Below are 16,435 nucleotides of genomic sequence, written 5' to 3'. Positions count from 1 at the left end.
TCATCGGAGAGTCTCCCGGACTTCGAGACTCGCTGCTATGTCACATCACGTTAGCAAACGTGCAAGAGATGACCGAGTGGCGCATACCAGCCTCTCCATGCATGTTCGAGAACGACACTTTCTTCTTTCCAGTACCGATTGTGGGGAACATGGAGAGCTGGTGCCGAATTTGCGGGGATCGTCAACAAGCTACTGCACCCAGCTTCGGGATTGCGCCAGCCCAGACCATAGGCTCGGGGCGCAAGCTCTTGGACTCAAATATCTTGATCACAAATGATCTTGGTGGACCCTGCTTGTTTACTGCGGAAAAGTACATAAACCTCCCATGGCTGCTGTTAGGTTTGAGTATCGATCTGCAAGCTCATCATGTTTCGATCTCTTCCTCTCCTGAGCATTGCGCTTGGCAGCCTCTCCGCCGTCGGCGCACAGGAGGTGCCAGCTGTACTGACTGCCGATATCCTCGAGGGCTTGGGCAACAACACTCTCTTCACAAGATGGCGCCCTACGTACCACTTCTCCGCACCGGCAGGATGGCTCAACGATCGTAAGTTTTGGCTCTACGAAGTGCATGTGAGACAAATACTGACTTCGTACCTCTAATTCTGTAGCATGTGGAATGATGTACGATCCTGCCACGGAGAGATATCACCTCCATTACCAGTGGCATCCCAACCATGTCAACTGGGGTAACATCTCTTGGGGTCATGCAACCTCCAAAGACATGATTACTTGGACAGATGTTGGAGGCTGGGAAGATGATCAGGCTCAGTCTGTTGGCACCGGTCCTTTCCCTGATTCCGACAACAGCAGTTACTATGGTCTTGGCATCTTCTCAGGCTCGGCACAGCCCTACAATCTCCAAGGGCAGCAGGACGGTACTCTCATCGCCTTCTACACCTCCGTCCAGTATCTCCCCACAAACTGGGCCTTACCTTATATCAAGGGAACTGAGAGCCAGAGCATCGTCATCTCTAACGATGGCGGCGAAACCTGGGAGCAGTATGCTGGCAACCCTATTATGACTGAGCCACCCAGCGGATGGAATATTACCGGATGGCGCGATCCTTTCGTCGAGCCTTGGCCGGAGATGGATGCTCTTCTAGGACAAGAGGAGCCCCACTGGTATATGGTTCTTGGTTCTGGCATCAAGGGCGAGGGTGGCGGTGGCCGTATCCCTTTCTACAGTGCTCCCGCCAGCAACTTGACAGACTGGACTTTTCTGGGTGCCCTGTGGGAGCCCGAGAGGAACGAGACTCTTGGCTCTTTGATCGAGACCGGAACCTATGGCTTCAATTTCGAAGTGTAAGCCAGTATCCGTTCGCTGCAATCGCTCGTGTACTGATTTTACAGATCGAACTTTTTCTCTTTGACCGATGAAGATGACGACGTTCATTACTACGTTCTAATGGTAAGTTCCGGCCGTGGCGGCTACATGTGACGGATGTACTGACTTCGTGCTTCCTACAGGGTACTGAAGGCGGCAACCTTACCTGGCATCCACGTGCACAATGGGGCCTGTGGAATGAAGGCCAGGTCAACAGAAGGGACAACGGCTCTGTTGAGTTCACCCCTCTGTCGGGCGGCGCCATCGACTCCGGTCTTCTCTACGCGGTTACCAGCTTCTGGGATTCAAAGAACGACCGTCGCGTCCAGTGGGGTTGGGCCAACGAGGAGAGCAACAACTTTGCGATCAACCAGATGGGTTACCAAGGTGCCATGGCCATCCCTCGAGAGATGTACGTCATCAAGACCAAGGACCTGGTCAACACCAATGGCGGTCTGACTACAAAGGGCAACACTCGTGTTGAAGAACACAGCGATGGTACCTTCACTGGATACACTCTAGGAGCCCGTCCTCTACCTGAGGTTGTGGAAGGCTTCCACGCTGGAGCTGAGCCCCATGTCATCGAGACTGGCGACAATGCCTGTGTCTCCGGCGCGATCTCCGGCAATGGAACCAGTCACATGCATCTCCAGGTTTCGCTTTCTGACTTCACTGGACCTGCCGGTGTTGTCATTGCCCAATCACCCGGACACGAGGAAAAGACCATCGTCTGGTACAGTCCAGAGAACTACACCATCAACGTTGACCGCTCGCACTCATCTTCCATCGTTGAGTTTGCCAACTACACTATGCTGGGATATTTCTACCCCTACACGTTCTCCAACGGTACCACCGAGTCTCTTCATATGGACATCTTCGTTGACGGATCTCTCGTAGAAGTCCTTGTCAACGACCGCTTCTGGCTTACGACTCGTATCTACCCTGCTCGTACCGACAGCACTGGATTCAGCATCTGGACTGGCAGCAACTCTACTGTCAAGGCTTCCGCCATGAAGGTCTGGAACATTGAGACCAACGCATTCCCTGATCGGCCCACCGACTCGAGCAGTGAGCTTGTCTTCGATACGCCAGAGGAGACCAACAACTACATCTGGTGGCCTGGAAACTAGGGGGACTGCGACCTGAATGCGCGCGACGCGGTAATGACATGAATAACGGCGCTCTATTCCGCGACGGACGATGCTGATGTAAGGGTAAATATTGTATGTAGAATGTAATAATATGCATACCAACCATCGCAATCATCTTCCAAGTCCCATGCATTAGTCATCTGCCATCGAAAGAGAATATCCGTCGTGCCGTAGTGCAGCGCGTTACCCGTTCTCAAAATCCTGCCGCGATCTTTGTAGCCAATAAACCAAGAAGTGCGCGTCCGCGGGGGAGAGCAACGGGGCCGTTGCTGGTGCCTCTCGGATAGTTCAAATACCCGGAAATAACCTAGTCTTCGCAGCGGCCTAACTTTTTCTCCTACTCGGTCTAGGTCGTGGTAACAGCGGGCCTTAGGATTTCCGATGTTCTCGTTAGTACGAGAGGATTCCCCGCCGGCTTCCCCAAACAGCTTGCCCCGCAGGATATCTCCAGGGCTTGCACTTCTGGGGACGGCACGTGTAGCACCCTGAACGGGCACATGGCTAATCGTCCACCGGATAAATTGGCATTACTGCCGTTAGCAGCATTACGCCTACCGTCGGTGGCGTTAAGAATCGCATGAGGGCGGTAATAGGATATCCATTCCCAGGTGCATAAATACGTTCTTGAATGTTCACTTACGACATATAAGCTTGACTTTGTCTCCCGTATCGACCAAACGAAAACAACATCGCAGTACATACGATACTCGAATAAACTATTATACAACACAATGGCCGACGCAGAGGAGCAATACAAGCTCTCGCAAGAGCAAATCGACTTCTTTCTGGAGAACGGATGGTTGAAGTTGAGCAACTGCTTCACAAGAGAGCAAGCAGAAGGACTGCAGGAAACGCTCTGGACACGATTGGGTATGGATCCCAAAGACAAGTCGACATGGTACGCTTTTCTTCTTCAATTATAAGTCTCTTACGTACAGCCATCAACAGACATTGACATGACGGATACAGGCACACCGAGCGAACAAACATGCCCTTCTTCAACGAATTCTCTGTCGAAGAGTTTGCACCAAAAGCCTGGGCTGGAATTTGCAACCTTGTGGGTGGCAGCGACCGCGTTGATTCTAACGCATCGACTTGGAAAGATGGCTTCATCGTAAACCTCGGAACGCCAGAGGGTCACAACAAAGTGGTACGCCCTCAAGAGCTACGTGGCTGGCACGTCGACGGAGACTTCTTTGTTCACTACCTCGATTCACCTGAGCAAGCGCTTCTGGTCATCCCGCTATGGTCAGACATCGCTCCAGGCGGTGGTGGAACCTACATTTGTCCTGCCGCCATTCCCACTGTGGCGAAACATCTATACGAGAATCCTGACGGAGTCAGCCCAAGGATGACGCCAAGAGCGCAAAACCCGGAGTTTGTACAAGAGCAAGGACTGAAGTGGTTCAACGACCTAGCTGCCAGTATGCCCGATGAGGCTTTCGTGGAAGCCACCGGTGTAGTTGGCGACGTCTACCTTTTGCATCCGCTGATGCTGCACTCAGCGTCCAACAACCAACTTCGTCAAGTCCGCGTCATTACCAACCCACCGGTGTCCGTCAAGGAGCCTTTTGTGTTTGATCGTGTCGATGGAAACTACAGTGCGGTGGAGCGCAAGACCATGAAGGCGTTGGGCAAGGACCGGATTGAGGGGTTCAAGATTACTGGAAAGAGGCAACCAGTTATCCCCGAGCGATTGCGAATTCAAGAAGAGATGAAGAGGAAAGAGGAGGAGAGGATGCGCAAGTTGAAGGAAGGAGCGGGGATAGATGAAGCGAAGGATGCAAGTCAAACGGTCGCTACTGCTGCGTAGGTTTGTAAGCATCAATTGACTTTGGTATCGTTGTTGATCACGGTTCTAAGAACACATCTCGCGTTGAGTGATGGGGAGGTGCTTTTTTAGATAAGATAAGAACGGAAGTGTTCCGCGGTAAGATCTCACACAACCACGTTTCCTCTCGACACACATTGCGAGTACCCCATATACCAGAATTGATAAAAAGCGCGCCATTCAGACCTTGAACATTTGGTGAGTACCCAGCGAACCCATTTTAGAACTTTTGCCAAGTAGGGAAGCGATTGCCCACGGGTCGGTCGGCATTACCAGGACTACCTGGGTACACCACTAGTTGAGGGCCGATTGAGATAATACGAGCCACACCGAGTGAATCAGTTTGGAATGACCCGAGTGAAGGAACACCTGTCCTCAGAAGCTGACACTCGCCGCGGTTGGGAATGGCAAGTAGAAAGTGAACACAGATTAATAATATGCACTGGGATCGGCAGGAACTGCAAGCTAACTGCAAGCGGTCGGGAGACCAAGCGATGTGAGTGAGATGTAGAGGGGCGGCGGCGAAAGTGCTAGGGAAATGCTGGACAAAGGTGGGTACAGGCATGCGGCGGGTAAGTGCAGTGGGTGGTAAGTTCAACGTGGTCTCTCAATGCGGTGAAAATAGGTGGAGGCGCAGGGACCATGCCGCTCTAGCGCTAAGCTGGTGTGAACACAGTTGCTCGAAAGTCACAGCCATCCACTTGGAATATAAAGCGCCCCTCTACCGCTGTCCTCTCTTACTTCTACCCCAATTCGTCGTGCCTACCCAACTTCAACCACATACAAGCACAGCAAAATGAAGTACACGACTGTCTGCGCTGCGTTCTTTGCGGCCGTCGCCGCCGCATCTGATGTCAAGCAACTGAAGACCGACAACTTCAAGAGCTTCATCGAGGAGAACGACCTCGTCCTTGCAGAGTGTAAGCTTTCCTGAATTACGCAAGCGCTCAATCAAACAATCGCAGAGCTAACAATTCCTACAGTCTTCGCGCCATGGTGCGGCCACTGCAAAGCACTTGCTCCCGAGTACGAGACGGCGGCTACCACACTTAAGGAGAAGGACATCGCCCTCGTCAAGGTCGACTGCACAGAGGAGCAGGATCTGTGCCAGGAGTACGGCGTTGAGGGCTACCCCACCCTCAAGGTCTTCCGCGGCCCCGAGAATGTCTCGCCCTACGGTGGACAGCGCAAGGCCGACAGCTTGATCTCGTACATGACCAAGCAGGCTCTCCCCGCCGTCTCCGACGTCACAAAGGACACTCTCGAGGAGTTCAAGACCGCCGACAAGGTCGTCCTTGTCGCCTACTTCGCCGCCGACGACAAGGCCTCCAACGAGACCTTCACCTCGGTCGCCAACGGTCTCCGCGACAACTTCCTCTTCGGAGCCACCAACGACGCCGCCCTTGCCAAGGCTGAGGGTGTCAAGCAGCCCGGCCTCGTCCTCTACAAGTCTTTCGACGACGGCAAGGACGTCTTCACCGAGACCTTCGACGCCGACGCTATCCGCGACTTCGCCAAGGTCGCCTCTACCCCTCTCATTGGTGAGGTCGGCCCCGAGACCTACGCCGGATACATGGCCGCTGGCCTTCCCCTCGCATACATCTTCGCTGAGACTCCCGAGGAGCGCGAGGAGTTCGCCAAGGAGCTGAAGCCCCTCGCTCTGAAGCACAAGGGCGAGATCAACTTCGCCACCATCGACGCCAAGTCCTTCGGCCAGCACGCTGGTAACCTCAACCTGAAGGTCGGCACCTGGCCCGCTTTCGCTATTCAGCGCACTGAGAAGAACGAGAAGTTCCCCTACGACCAGGAGGCCAAGATCACAGAGAAGGAGATTGGCAAGTTCGTCGACGACTTCCTCGCTGGCAAGGTCGAGCCCAGCATCAAGTCTGAGCCCATTCCCGAGTCCAACGACGGCCCCGTCACCACCATCGTTGCCCACAACTACAAGGATGTCGTCCTCAATAACGACAAGGACGTCCTCGTTGAGTTCTACGCTCCCTGGTGCGGTCACTGCAAGGCTCTTGCACCCAAGTACGAGGAGCTCGGCCAGCTCTACGCTTCCGATGAGCTCTCCAAGCTTGTGACCATCGCCAAGGTTGACGCCACCGCCAACGACGTTCCCGATGAGATCCAGGGTTTCCCCACCATCAAGCTCTTCCCCGCTGGCAAGAAGGACTCCCCAGTTGACTACTCTGGTTCCCGCACCGTCGAGGACCTCGTCCAGTTCATACAGGAGAACGGATCACACAAGGCCGAGGCCAGCATTGGCGAGGCCGTCGAAGGTACGACTGAAAAGCTCGCTGAACAGGCCATGGCCGCCTCCGAAGTTGCCGCTAAGTCCGCCGCAGATGCTACCGAATCCGCCAAGGCCAGTGCCTCTTCCGCTACCGACTCTGCTGCCTCCGCTGCTTCAGAGGGTACCGAGACCGTCAAGTCTGGCGCCTCTGTCGCTTCCGACTCAGCCTCCTCAGCCGCCTCTGAGGCTACCAAGTCTGTCAAGTCTGCTGCCTCTGAGGTCACCGACTCTGTCTCATCGGCGGCATCTGAGGCTTCGGCCTCTGCCTCGAGCGTCAAGGACGAGTTGTAAATGACTCGCTTCTTGAGTTTCTTTGGTTATGTCGGCGCTTTCACGTGTACCAGTACCCCTTTCAGCATTTGATCACTTTTCATACATGCTGAGGTATATGCGTACAAAATGGTTATGATTACATGGGGGAATGACACGGTTCTCGTTTTCTTTCTTGGGACCATGGGTAGCGTTAGCTAATGGAGTTCCGGTTTTATCTTCATCATTATTGTTGAGTCTACTTTCGATCGTGTGTGATGTGAAACTGATTACAACAATATGTGATGTTAATGATATGATCATGTCGTGAGTCCCATGCGTCAATGCGTCCAGATACTACGCACAGGGAGTTTCTCATAGCATTCATGTGTCTATTCATTTAATCGGCCCCGTCACACTCCTAACCATTACAGCAGCCTCTCTCTCCCAAGTCACAGCGACACCCTTGTTCGATAACGCCCCGGGTAACTGACTACCACGACTCACGCATTCCTTCACCGAATCCCCAACAGCAGTCTTGTTACTCCTCAGCGTCCTTGCAGACACACCGCCCTTGTTCATGAGCTCCTGCACTCTCGGCGCCATGTTGGAGGCGAGCGTCCTCCAGAAGTAGCTGGGTAATGACGAAGTGTCGAGGGCTTGGAGGAGGGGTTGCAGGAAGTTGGAAAAGTTCGGGGTACGCGAGGCGACGAGAAGGGGGTGTACGGGTGTCTTGATGCTTTCGAGGAGAGATTGTAGTGCGACGATGTTTTGGCACCGCGCGGATATCTCGAGGAGGGTGCGGTCTAACGTAGGGAGCTGGCCCAAGGCGCGCGCGAGCGATGCGAGGGATGACTTTAGCTGGGTCTGGAGGTAGTCTTGTAACGCATTGAGCATGAGGGTCGGTTCGAAGGTCTCGGTCGTGGTTTTGGTCGATACCGGCGAGAGGAGGTAGAGGGTGAGCAGCGCGGACGTGGTTCTCGACTTGGTGTCTTCGGTTTGCGAAAAGGTGGATGCCGATGTTTGACCTGATGAGGATAGTAGCGAGGACATGGAGAACTCCTTGACTACCTGCTGAGCGCGCGACGATATGCTGCGCTCGCCTGGGTTGACGAGCTCGCTCTTGAGCGTGTTCACCACGTTGACCCTGTCCAGGCCCTCACCCTCCTCGCCTGGCTTGGAAGCTGCAAGGAGCTGGCGCAATGACAGTATGGTATCTGCCGAGCGCACCATGGCTCTGTGATCCTCCCTCTTTGCGCTGCCGACGCCGCCCAGCTCCGACATGCGCACTTCGAGCTGTCTACCTAGCATGAGACATCGCGCGACGGCCCTGCCAAGCTTGACAGTCTCGCAGAGCCTCTCTGCTGTCAGTCGCACCTGCTCAGCGACCTCGTAGCGCTCAATGACCTCCTTCTCTAGTGTCTTGTACGACTCGGTCAAGCTGGCAACCTGTCCTTCCACCTCGTGCAGTATGCGTCCGCTCGATTCGGCATGGTCTCGCGTGTGTTCCAGCAGCGGCAGTGCCGACTTGGTGGTCAGGGTATCGATGTGTGTGTCGACTTCCTGGACATCGAAGAGGACGCGCGACAGCGGTGTTGACAGATCTAGCGGGGTGTCGGAGGGGTTGTTGGTCGAGAGGACGAGCGTGTTGGCGAATGACGTCGCCGAGAAGTCTGGATTGAGGAAGGCCTCATAGTCGATGTATGAAGGCTCATCTTCTTTGGACATGGTGGGAGGTGGCTCGAATCATGGCCTGGCGCACTTGCGCAATGCTCGCTGTCTTAGCGCGTCCTTGCACCTCCGCATCTTCTCCGCGCCAAGCATCCCATCCGCTGCAGGTATGACTTGAGGACTGCACCTGCCTGAGTCACCTATGACTCCATCTGAGACAAGACTCGCGACTTCACCGGATATCAGCACTTCGCCACATCTAGGCACCGCTGCTGGGGTCCGGCCATTGTACGCCTTGCGCCACCTCCCTCATGGTTACCTAGTATCGCTATCATGGCCACTCAGAATTGTCCATCGTCCGTGGGGTAGCACAGTCAAGGCTGTAACAGCTGCTGTATTCACGTTGAGTTGGAACGCCTGAAAAGGATGAATAGCATGATTCTTGCAGGTAAAGCTGGTGCCTGCAAGCCGGTTTGGTGTATAAAGTAGGTACCTCTCACCATGTCTATTGGTATGTCGAGTACAGAAGCAATATCTTCAGTCTCGTAACTCATAACTCTTTTCACTTCATCTACGCGCTTTGTTTTGTCTTCATTAAGACTATCATCATGCCCGGCGAAACTCCCACCAACGGTGTCAAGGACACGAATGGCACTACGGAATTCGCGCCAGAAGGTTCTCTTGCATCTTTCAAGAACTTCTATCAAGGCCCGCGGGACAAGAACAAACAGTGGAGCTGGACTGAGCAGGAACCTGAGGATGTTGCAGACCCTGCTGAGAACGAAGAGACGGCCCAACACGCTCTCATCACTCGTCTGCTCAAGTCAGACGACTCCCGCAGGAAATACAAGATCCACTCAATCATCATCCAGTCGCCTTGGCTCAAGACTGCTCTTGCTGAAGTTCTGAAGGATTACCCAGCCATCCATTGTGAATTGAAACGCCTGGAGTTCGAGGCGCCATTCACTCCTTTCGTTCATCGATGGGCTCAGCTACTTGAGTACAAAAGCAGAAAAGATCTCGATGCCACAACTGCTGAACACATTGAGCTACTCTACGAAGTTCTTTCCTCTGAGCTCAAGGACGTCATCAAGACATTCGAGGACTATATCAGCCATGGTATCGTAACATTCGACCACATCTGGATCATGTATCAGCCCGGCGCCCTCATCTACTCCAACTCTCACAATGGAGCGTATGGGGTCTACAAATTGAAGTCAGGCTCCTACGCCAATACCCAGTGCGGTAGGATTTACCAGATCAACCTTGAGGCCATCGACTGGAACGGCAGCACTTTCGGTCGTACTGCCCAGACTATACGAGTTCGAGAGTTTTATGGCACTGCTTCTATACTGGGCTTGACAGCCTTCCCATTGTCATTCCATCCTCATGAAGCCAAAGTCAGAGAAGCGCTGATCAGCCGTGGTAAGAAGTTTGAAGCACTTGCTGGCAGTCACTACAAGGCATACGATGGCTTCGCGATTGGATGGGACAGGGAGGGCAATGAGGCACCGTACATGTGCACCGGCCGTATCATTATTGACTCGGACAGCTTCCAACGCTTCTCTCCCCGCTCCATCAACCGAGTCGATCCTCTCAGCGCAAAAGAATGCGCCTCTGGTCCTGAAGCCGTCGCTGAGAAGCTCGAAATCCAAGACCCGACGGAGATGACGTACGTGTTTGGCAAGCAAGACAAGGAAGAACGTCTACGCCTCACCGAGGACCACCACCTTCTATGCTTGCCTAGAGTCCGGGGCTACTCGCTCAAGAAGAAGCAGTGGCTGTTTTTCTACCTTGATCTCATCGAAGACATCAAGTTCAATGACAATGCCTTTGCTTCGCTCGTTCTCCCTCAAGACCAGAAGGAGCTCATTCTTGCGTTTGCCGAATCGCAAGCCATGAGCCAGTGCAAATTCGACGACATTATCAGCGGAAAAGGCCGTGGCCATATTACTCTGCTCAGCGGCCCTCCCGGAGTTGGCAAGGTAAGTCGCCCTACAAATCTCCCCGCTTTTTGAACGAAACACAATGGTTCCAAGGTACTGACACCTTCCAGACCCTTACAGCAGAGTCTGTAGCCGAGCACATGCGCGCTCCCTTGTTTATGATGTCCGCCGGCGACTTGGGTATCGACCCCGACCAAGTCGAGAGCAAGCTCACCAACATCCTCGAGATGATATCCAAATGGAACGCCGTCCTTCTTCTCGATGAATGCGACGTCTTCCTCGAGGCGCGCAGCACGCACGACCTAGAGCGGAACAAGCTCGTGTCCATCTTCTTGCGTGTGTTGGAGTACTACGAAGGCATGTTGTTCTTGACCACCAACCGTGTTGATAACATCGATGCTGCCTTCCAGTCCCGTATTCACATCAGCATGGCATACCCTGATCTCACGTCTGCTTCGCGAAAGAGCATCTGGCAAAACTTCTTGAAGAGCTTGGGTGGCTTGGAGGGCTGGAAGGATCAGGATCTGGAGGAGCTGGCAAGCGTAGAGCTCAACGGTCGTCAGATCAAGAACGTACTCAAGAGCGCGTCGCTGCTTGCTGGGCGGAAGAAGGAAGTTCTGAACAAGAAGTATGTGGATATGGTTTTGGGGATCGAGAAGAGAAGGCCCGGTGTGGCTGTGGGTTTCTAGAGTACAGAAATTATCTTGAGTAACAAGCTAGCTAAGCTACTTGCTTGGTATCAAACTCCAGATGCGAGACAATATCTATAAGTTATTTCCTTTGATAATGTCCAAATATTGCTCCGCCCCCAAACTATGTTTGGTGTCCGGTTACTGTTCTACAGCACTTGGAGGCTTCTTCAGCTGAGGCTCGTAGAGCTCAACCTTAAACGTCGTCCCCTCGGGATAGCGTGCTTGAAAAAAGATGTTAGCGTTGTGTTCTGACGACTCAACATTTGATTGACTTACCAGTTATCACAGAGACTTGTGTCATCAACTGCACGTGCAGATTCACCAGTGCTTGTTCCATATCTCTATTCGCAGCATTCCCGACACGTAACACTTGTCCACCAATCCCATTAACGTTATATCCAAACAGCTTTGCCTGAGCAGTGTTAGTGCTGTCGCGGGAGGTAGTAATGTAGTAAGTATATCCAGGGCCGTAGAGTAGGCGTGCATTGTCTTTGATGAGGGAAAGTATGTGGTAGCGTTCAAAGTGGCTGACCATTGTGGAGTCTATCGAGAACAGTTATAGGTTGGTCTAGGAAACAGCCATATATGCGTTCTGACGACAAGCAGAAGACGTCATTTGATGTTGAGCAAACTATTCGTAGATCGTAGAATACATGACATGGGCATGTATGGGGTTAGTAAGTCCGAGGAAACAAGTCAATGAATGTTCCATCGTCTACGTTGGTATAAAAACTGAAGCTTCACAACATTACAATGCAACGTAGACTACCAGGAGATCTGATCTATGCTGATCGAGACTGCTTGTTGTCAAGCCGGTATGTCTAAGCAGTATGTGTCACATGGCTCGGATTCACTTTACGACAAACAAGCTTGCTACCTGGAAGGGGATCAGCTACAACACATCAGGGAAATAAGGCTTGAGGAGAGTAAATTTGCATTGAGAGGATCTGGGGCTATCTTAACGCAGCTTCAACACGATGCCAGAACAGTACCGCATGATCAGTAACGGTAGTCGCGGCAACGAGAGAGCAATAAATGCACTGCTCATCGCGAACCGCGACCGTAATCCATGAGTCCTTCAATCATGTCCTCAAAGGCTTTTTCTTCTTTTCTTGTTGCGATAACGTGTCTTGTTATCTCTTCTTGTTGGGAATACTTCCACCGCACGAAACCCGCAGAGTCGACAGCAAATCGTCGCAAACATGGACGATTTGTTGCATATCCCAAGGTATTCGTGTGACTGCATCGGAAGTATGGATCCAGTCTGATCTGGTCTTGGGCTTGCTGTACAAAGCACAAGATGACTAGGCTTGAAAGGAGCTCAATAGTAGCGCCGAGTAGGTGCGGTACCCTAGGGGAGGGAGGAGGGCCGCTAGAGCCCATAGCGCAATGACATGCGACAAGGTGTAGCATCGCATTGAGTAGGGTGAGAATGTAGTTGTATGGCCATAGACAGTAATTGCTGTCAAGAACCAGACATGGAAGTGATAAAGTGCCGTCAATGGAGACGTAGAATAGCTCGATGGAGCTACACATATCCAGTAGCGTCGTGAACAGGGTATAGTCGTACCGAAGAAGATCGTCCCCAATCGCAATCCTCTATACAAGGAGGACTGGGCTTTTGAAAAGACTATACCTAACCGCCAAATGCTGTTGAAAAGAGGATGGAAGTGAGAACTGAAGACTAAGAGCGCGCAGAACTGGAGACAGTGCACTCTGCTGCAGAGGCAAAAGGCTCCAGCAACGCAAGTCGGCGAAACCAGCCAACCGACGCAAAGCAAAAACTAGACGCGACCCTGGTAGACCTTGGTATATAGTACATGTAGAAAGGTCGAGATCGTTAGAACCGTATTGCGCCGATGATTCGATTCGTTAAACCTGATAGCAGAAGTCCAGATATTCCGTACCGCGTCGTCGGCGCGACTGATCGCATAGTCATGAAAAAAGAAAGAAATGTAATGAACACATATGGATGCAAGGCAACCAAATGATATCGCAGCCTCTTGACAGAGAATTGTCGTGACATGAAGACGTAATCTAGACGTCAGGTTCAAGACACTGCAGAGATCGGGACCACCAGACTTTTCTACGAGGCAGGAGGTGGACCTGTAGGCTGTGGCCTAGGATTTCGCTGAGGGTTCTGACCGTTTGGCTGACGGTTCTGTTGGTTTTGTGGAGGACCTCGGCGCTGTCCCTGGAACTGGCCGCCGCCACCACGACCGCCACGGAAGCCGCCTCGCGCGTTGGGGTTACCGCGCGCAGCACCATCTTGTTCTTGTTGCTGACCTTGACCTTGACCAGGAACACGTTGGGCGCTGGACATAGGGCGAGGGATTGATTCGGGGGATTCGTAAACGTATAGGTTCTTCTCGATGACTTGCGGGATGGGCTGGATTTCGGTACCAAGCTCCTGTTCGATCCTGTAAAGATTGAAGCGATCTTCCCAGTTGATCAGGTTAATAGCTAGACCCAGATGTCCGAAACGACCGGATCGACCGATCCTATGCAGATATGTCTCGGCGTTCTTCGGGAAATCAAAGTTGATGACGACGTTGACAGCCTGAATATCGATACCGCGGGTGAGCAAATCTGAACAGACAAGGTTTCGGCATACACCATTGCGGAAGTCGTGGAAGACGCGGTTACGGTTGTGCTGGAGCATGCGCGCATGCGAGTAGAAGCAGGAGTATCCGAGTTCGGTGATCTTCTTCGCAAGAAGCTCTACACGGTTTGTGGAGTTGCAGAAGATGATGGACTGATTAATCTGCAGCTTGTTGAAGAGGGTGTTCAAACAGTGGACCTTCTGCTTCTCCTCAACGAAGGCGTAGTATTGTGTGATACCGCGAAGGGTCAGCTCGTCCATCAGGTTGATTTCGTACGGAGAGTTCATGTGTTTGTCCTGTACCGTATTAGCAAGCTTGTCGTCGTAGAGACGCTGGTCAAACGTACCTTGAAGCTCTTGACTACGATAGGAAAGGTAGCGCTGAACAGCATGACTTGCCTGTCCTTGGGATGGAAGCCAAGAAGCTGCTCTACAACGGGGGTAAACTCAGGTGACAAGAGCTTGTCAGCCTCGTCCATGACAAATGTTTGGCAGGCGGACAGATCTGCTACGCCCTTTCCAGCCAGATCCAGGATCCTACCAGGTGTTCCAACGATGATGTGAACGGGGTCGCTCAACCGCATAATATCGTCCTTCAATCCTGTACCACCAGTCGAGACCATGACGTTTACACCGAGGTGCTGTCCCAATTGCTTGCACACCTGGGATGTTTGTAGTGCGAGTTCTCGGGTGGGAACGAGGATCAGAGCTTGCGTCTTGGGGCTCTTCGGGTTTATGCGCTCGAGGGTAGGGATAACAAAGGCGGCAGTCTTTCCGGTACCGTTCTTCGCTCGCGCGAGGATGTCTCGGCCGGTGAGGGCTACTGGGATCGTCTCTTCTTGAATTGGTGACGGCTTCTCAAATCCAGCCTCGAAAATGCCCATCATGAGCTCGCGCTTGATGAAGAAGTCTTCAAACTCGAGGCCCTTTGTCGCTGTAACATCCTACCCTAGCATTAGCTCACGTCCATTATATGTGGTTTCCAAGCCCATAGCGTACCTCTGTCTGCGGTCGCGCATCCTTCGCTGGCGCATTCAAACCGGCCTTCCAGTTTGCCTCTCCTGATGGTGTAGCATCGCTGGGAATATGTCAGCGCGTAGCTCTTGCTTCGTTGGACATCAACTCACCTTAGCTGCGTTGCCGCTAGTTGGTTGGTGATTTCTGAAGTCATTGTGTATGTGGGTCCACCGAAGGTGGGGTTGTTGGTCGGAACGTCAAGGTCTAGTAGTGTGGATAGAGGCGCGATTGGTGTGTGTGCAACGCTTGCGGCAGAGCAGAGCAGATGCAAGTGAGGGGTTTGGGTGTGGAGGCTCGTATAGTGTATGCCGAAGAAGGTGGGGTTAGGTAAGCGCGGAATGGGAGTGCTGACTGTTTAGCAGCAACTCGGGTGTCGGCTTCTCGTGGTGGTGTGCGTTGTGAAGAGGCTGATTGAGGCTCGAAAGAGTCGCAATGTCGTGGTTTCGCCTTGTGGAGTCGTCTGCGAGTGAAGGTTCGCGCGGGGGTTACTGAGGACAGTAGGAGTTAGTAGATGCCTCGAGAGGGTAAGCGCAGAGAAGACGGTGTAATTTTGTGCAGTGAGGTCGGTCTGTGTGGTGTTGTGGTAGCTGGGCGGGCCGCTTTATGCAGAAGGAACTTGAAGCTGGTGGAGGGCAAGGGTCCGTGCGTGCTTGTCATTGGCCCTTCTGACGTCGGTGCCAGGGCGACTATCTCAGTCCCCGTCTGCGACATCCAATTCTTGACTATCCAACTTGAGGATTTCTGTGCAATGATAGCGGCGTGTCCTCATTGCACCTTCTCTGATTGCCGCTTTCGGTCTTGATACCACGCGCCAGGTTCGCTCTAGCTGTACGTTTCATGTGTTATGCTGCATGACAACATGAGTATTGACGACGAATGTAGCATTCTAGCCAGAAACATATCGACCAAACAATTGATTCAATACCGGAATCTCTCCATATCAGTCATACGTATCGGTTCTGTCTTTCGTCACTTCCATAAGAAGCCGCCGAAACGCCTACTCAAAGCCCGTAACTCACCATGTCGTCTTTGCTCGGCCTCTCAAGGGCCCTTCGTACGCTCAGGACACCCCAGACTACCAAAAAAATGACCTCCCACTTCTTCTCTCCTTCCCACATACCCCGAAACCTCAGTCTACCACGATCACGCCTCTTCTCCTCCCGCGCATACGACGCCTACAGCGCTCAAGTAAAGTCCAACAAGCTTGTTCTGTATGGACTCATGGGTACCAATATTGCCATCTTCGGGTACGCGGCCTTTCTTAAGAGCCAAGCTATACAGGGCTTCCAGATGCCATACCAAAAGTTCATGGACACGATGACATTGAACCTCGACAAATTTCGAAACGGAAACTACACGTCGCTACTCACTGCGGCATTTACGCACGTGGATCTCTTCCACATATTGTCGAACATGGTCAGCGTTTATTTCTTGGGCTCTTTCTTAGCGGCAGCGCCTGTGATAACGCCAATGCGATACCTGACTATCGCTCTGGGCTCTGGGATTGCGGGAGGAGTGGGCGCTTTGTTCAATCGGTATTACAAGTTGCGTTCTGAAGGCCCTAACGCCAGAGACTATTCAAGGACTCTTGGATTCTCCGGAGCCGTCATGGGCATCGGCGCTGTGGCAGCGTGCATGAACCCGCACGCGAGAGTG

At 52.7% G+C, this 16,435-nt stretch overlaps 6 protein-coding genes across 6 annotated transcripts; 4 read left to right on the top strand and 2 right to left on the bottom strand.

Annotated features, from left to right (window-relative positions):
* Window positions 1-366: 366 nt before the first annotated feature.
* Window positions 367-2,454, top strand: J4E79_003119 (uncharacterized protein; the record flags this gene model as incomplete). Its single annotated transcript, XM_049352015.1, has 4 exons — window positions 367-544; window positions 609-1,302; window positions 1,351-1,408; window positions 1,468-2,454. The coding sequence occupies 4 exons, from the start codon at window positions 367-369 to the stop codon at window positions 2,452-2,454; spliced, it is 1,917 nt and encodes a 638-aa protein (XP_049213486.1).
* A 752-nt stretch (window positions 2,455-3,206) lies between these two features.
* On the top strand, window positions 3,207-4,288 carry J4E79_003118 (uncharacterized protein; the record flags this gene model as incomplete). The annotated part of the gene is made up of 2 exons (XM_049352014.1): window positions 3,207-3,373; window positions 3,445-4,288. 2 exons carry the CDS (start codon window positions 3,207-3,209, stop codon window positions 4,286-4,288), a joined length of 1,011 nt encoding a protein of 336 aa, XP_049213485.1.
* Window positions 4,289-5,102: 814 nt separating this feature from the next.
* Window positions 5,103-6,893, top strand: J4E79_003117 (uncharacterized protein; the record flags this gene model as incomplete). The annotated part of the gene is made up of 2 exons (XM_049352013.1): window positions 5,103-5,226; window positions 5,290-6,893. The coding sequence occupies 2 exons, from the start codon at window positions 5,103-5,105 to the stop codon at window positions 6,891-6,893; spliced, it is 1,728 nt and encodes a 575-aa protein (XP_049213484.1).
* Window positions 6,894-7,247: 354 nt separating this feature from the next.
* On the bottom strand, window positions 7,248-8,579 carry J4E79_003116 (uncharacterized protein; the record flags this gene model as incomplete). The annotated part of the gene is made up of 1 exon (XM_049352012.1): window positions 7,248-8,579. One exon carries the CDS (start codon window positions 8,577-8,579, stop codon window positions 7,248-7,250), a length of 1,332 nt encoding a protein of 443 aa, XP_049213483.1.
* A 551-nt stretch (window positions 8,580-9,130) lies between these two features.
* On the top strand, window positions 9,131-11,157 carry J4E79_003115 (uncharacterized protein; the record flags this gene model as incomplete). The annotated part of the gene is made up of 2 exons (XM_049352011.1): window positions 9,131-10,507; window positions 10,579-11,157. 2 exons carry the CDS (start codon window positions 9,131-9,133, stop codon window positions 11,155-11,157), a joined length of 1,956 nt encoding a protein of 651 aa, XP_049213482.1.
* Window positions 11,158-13,246: 2,089 nt separating this feature from the next.
* DHH1 (DExD/H-box ATP-dependent RNA helicase dhh1) lies at window positions 13,247-14,933 on the bottom strand (the record flags this gene model as incomplete). Its single annotated transcript, XM_049352010.1, has 4 exons — window positions 13,247-14,059; window positions 14,110-14,706; window positions 14,762-14,840; window positions 14,890-14,933. The coding sequence occupies 4 exons, from the start codon at window positions 14,931-14,933 to the stop codon at window positions 13,247-13,249; spliced, it is 1,533 nt and encodes a 510-aa protein (XP_049213481.1).
* Window positions 14,934-16,435: the final 1,502 nt, after the last annotated feature.

This window comes from Alternaria viburni (genome assembly GCF_023758015.1).
Source record: "Alternaria viburni strain BMP 2772 chromosome Unknown scaffold_5, whole genome shotgun sequence".
NCBI classification, from domain to species: domain Eukaryota; kingdom Fungi; phylum Ascomycota; class Dothideomycetes; order Pleosporales; family Pleosporaceae; genus Alternaria; species Alternaria viburni.
The sequence above is the reverse complement of the archived record's forward strand: the minus strand, read 5'-3'. Positions and strand labels throughout refer to the sequence as shown.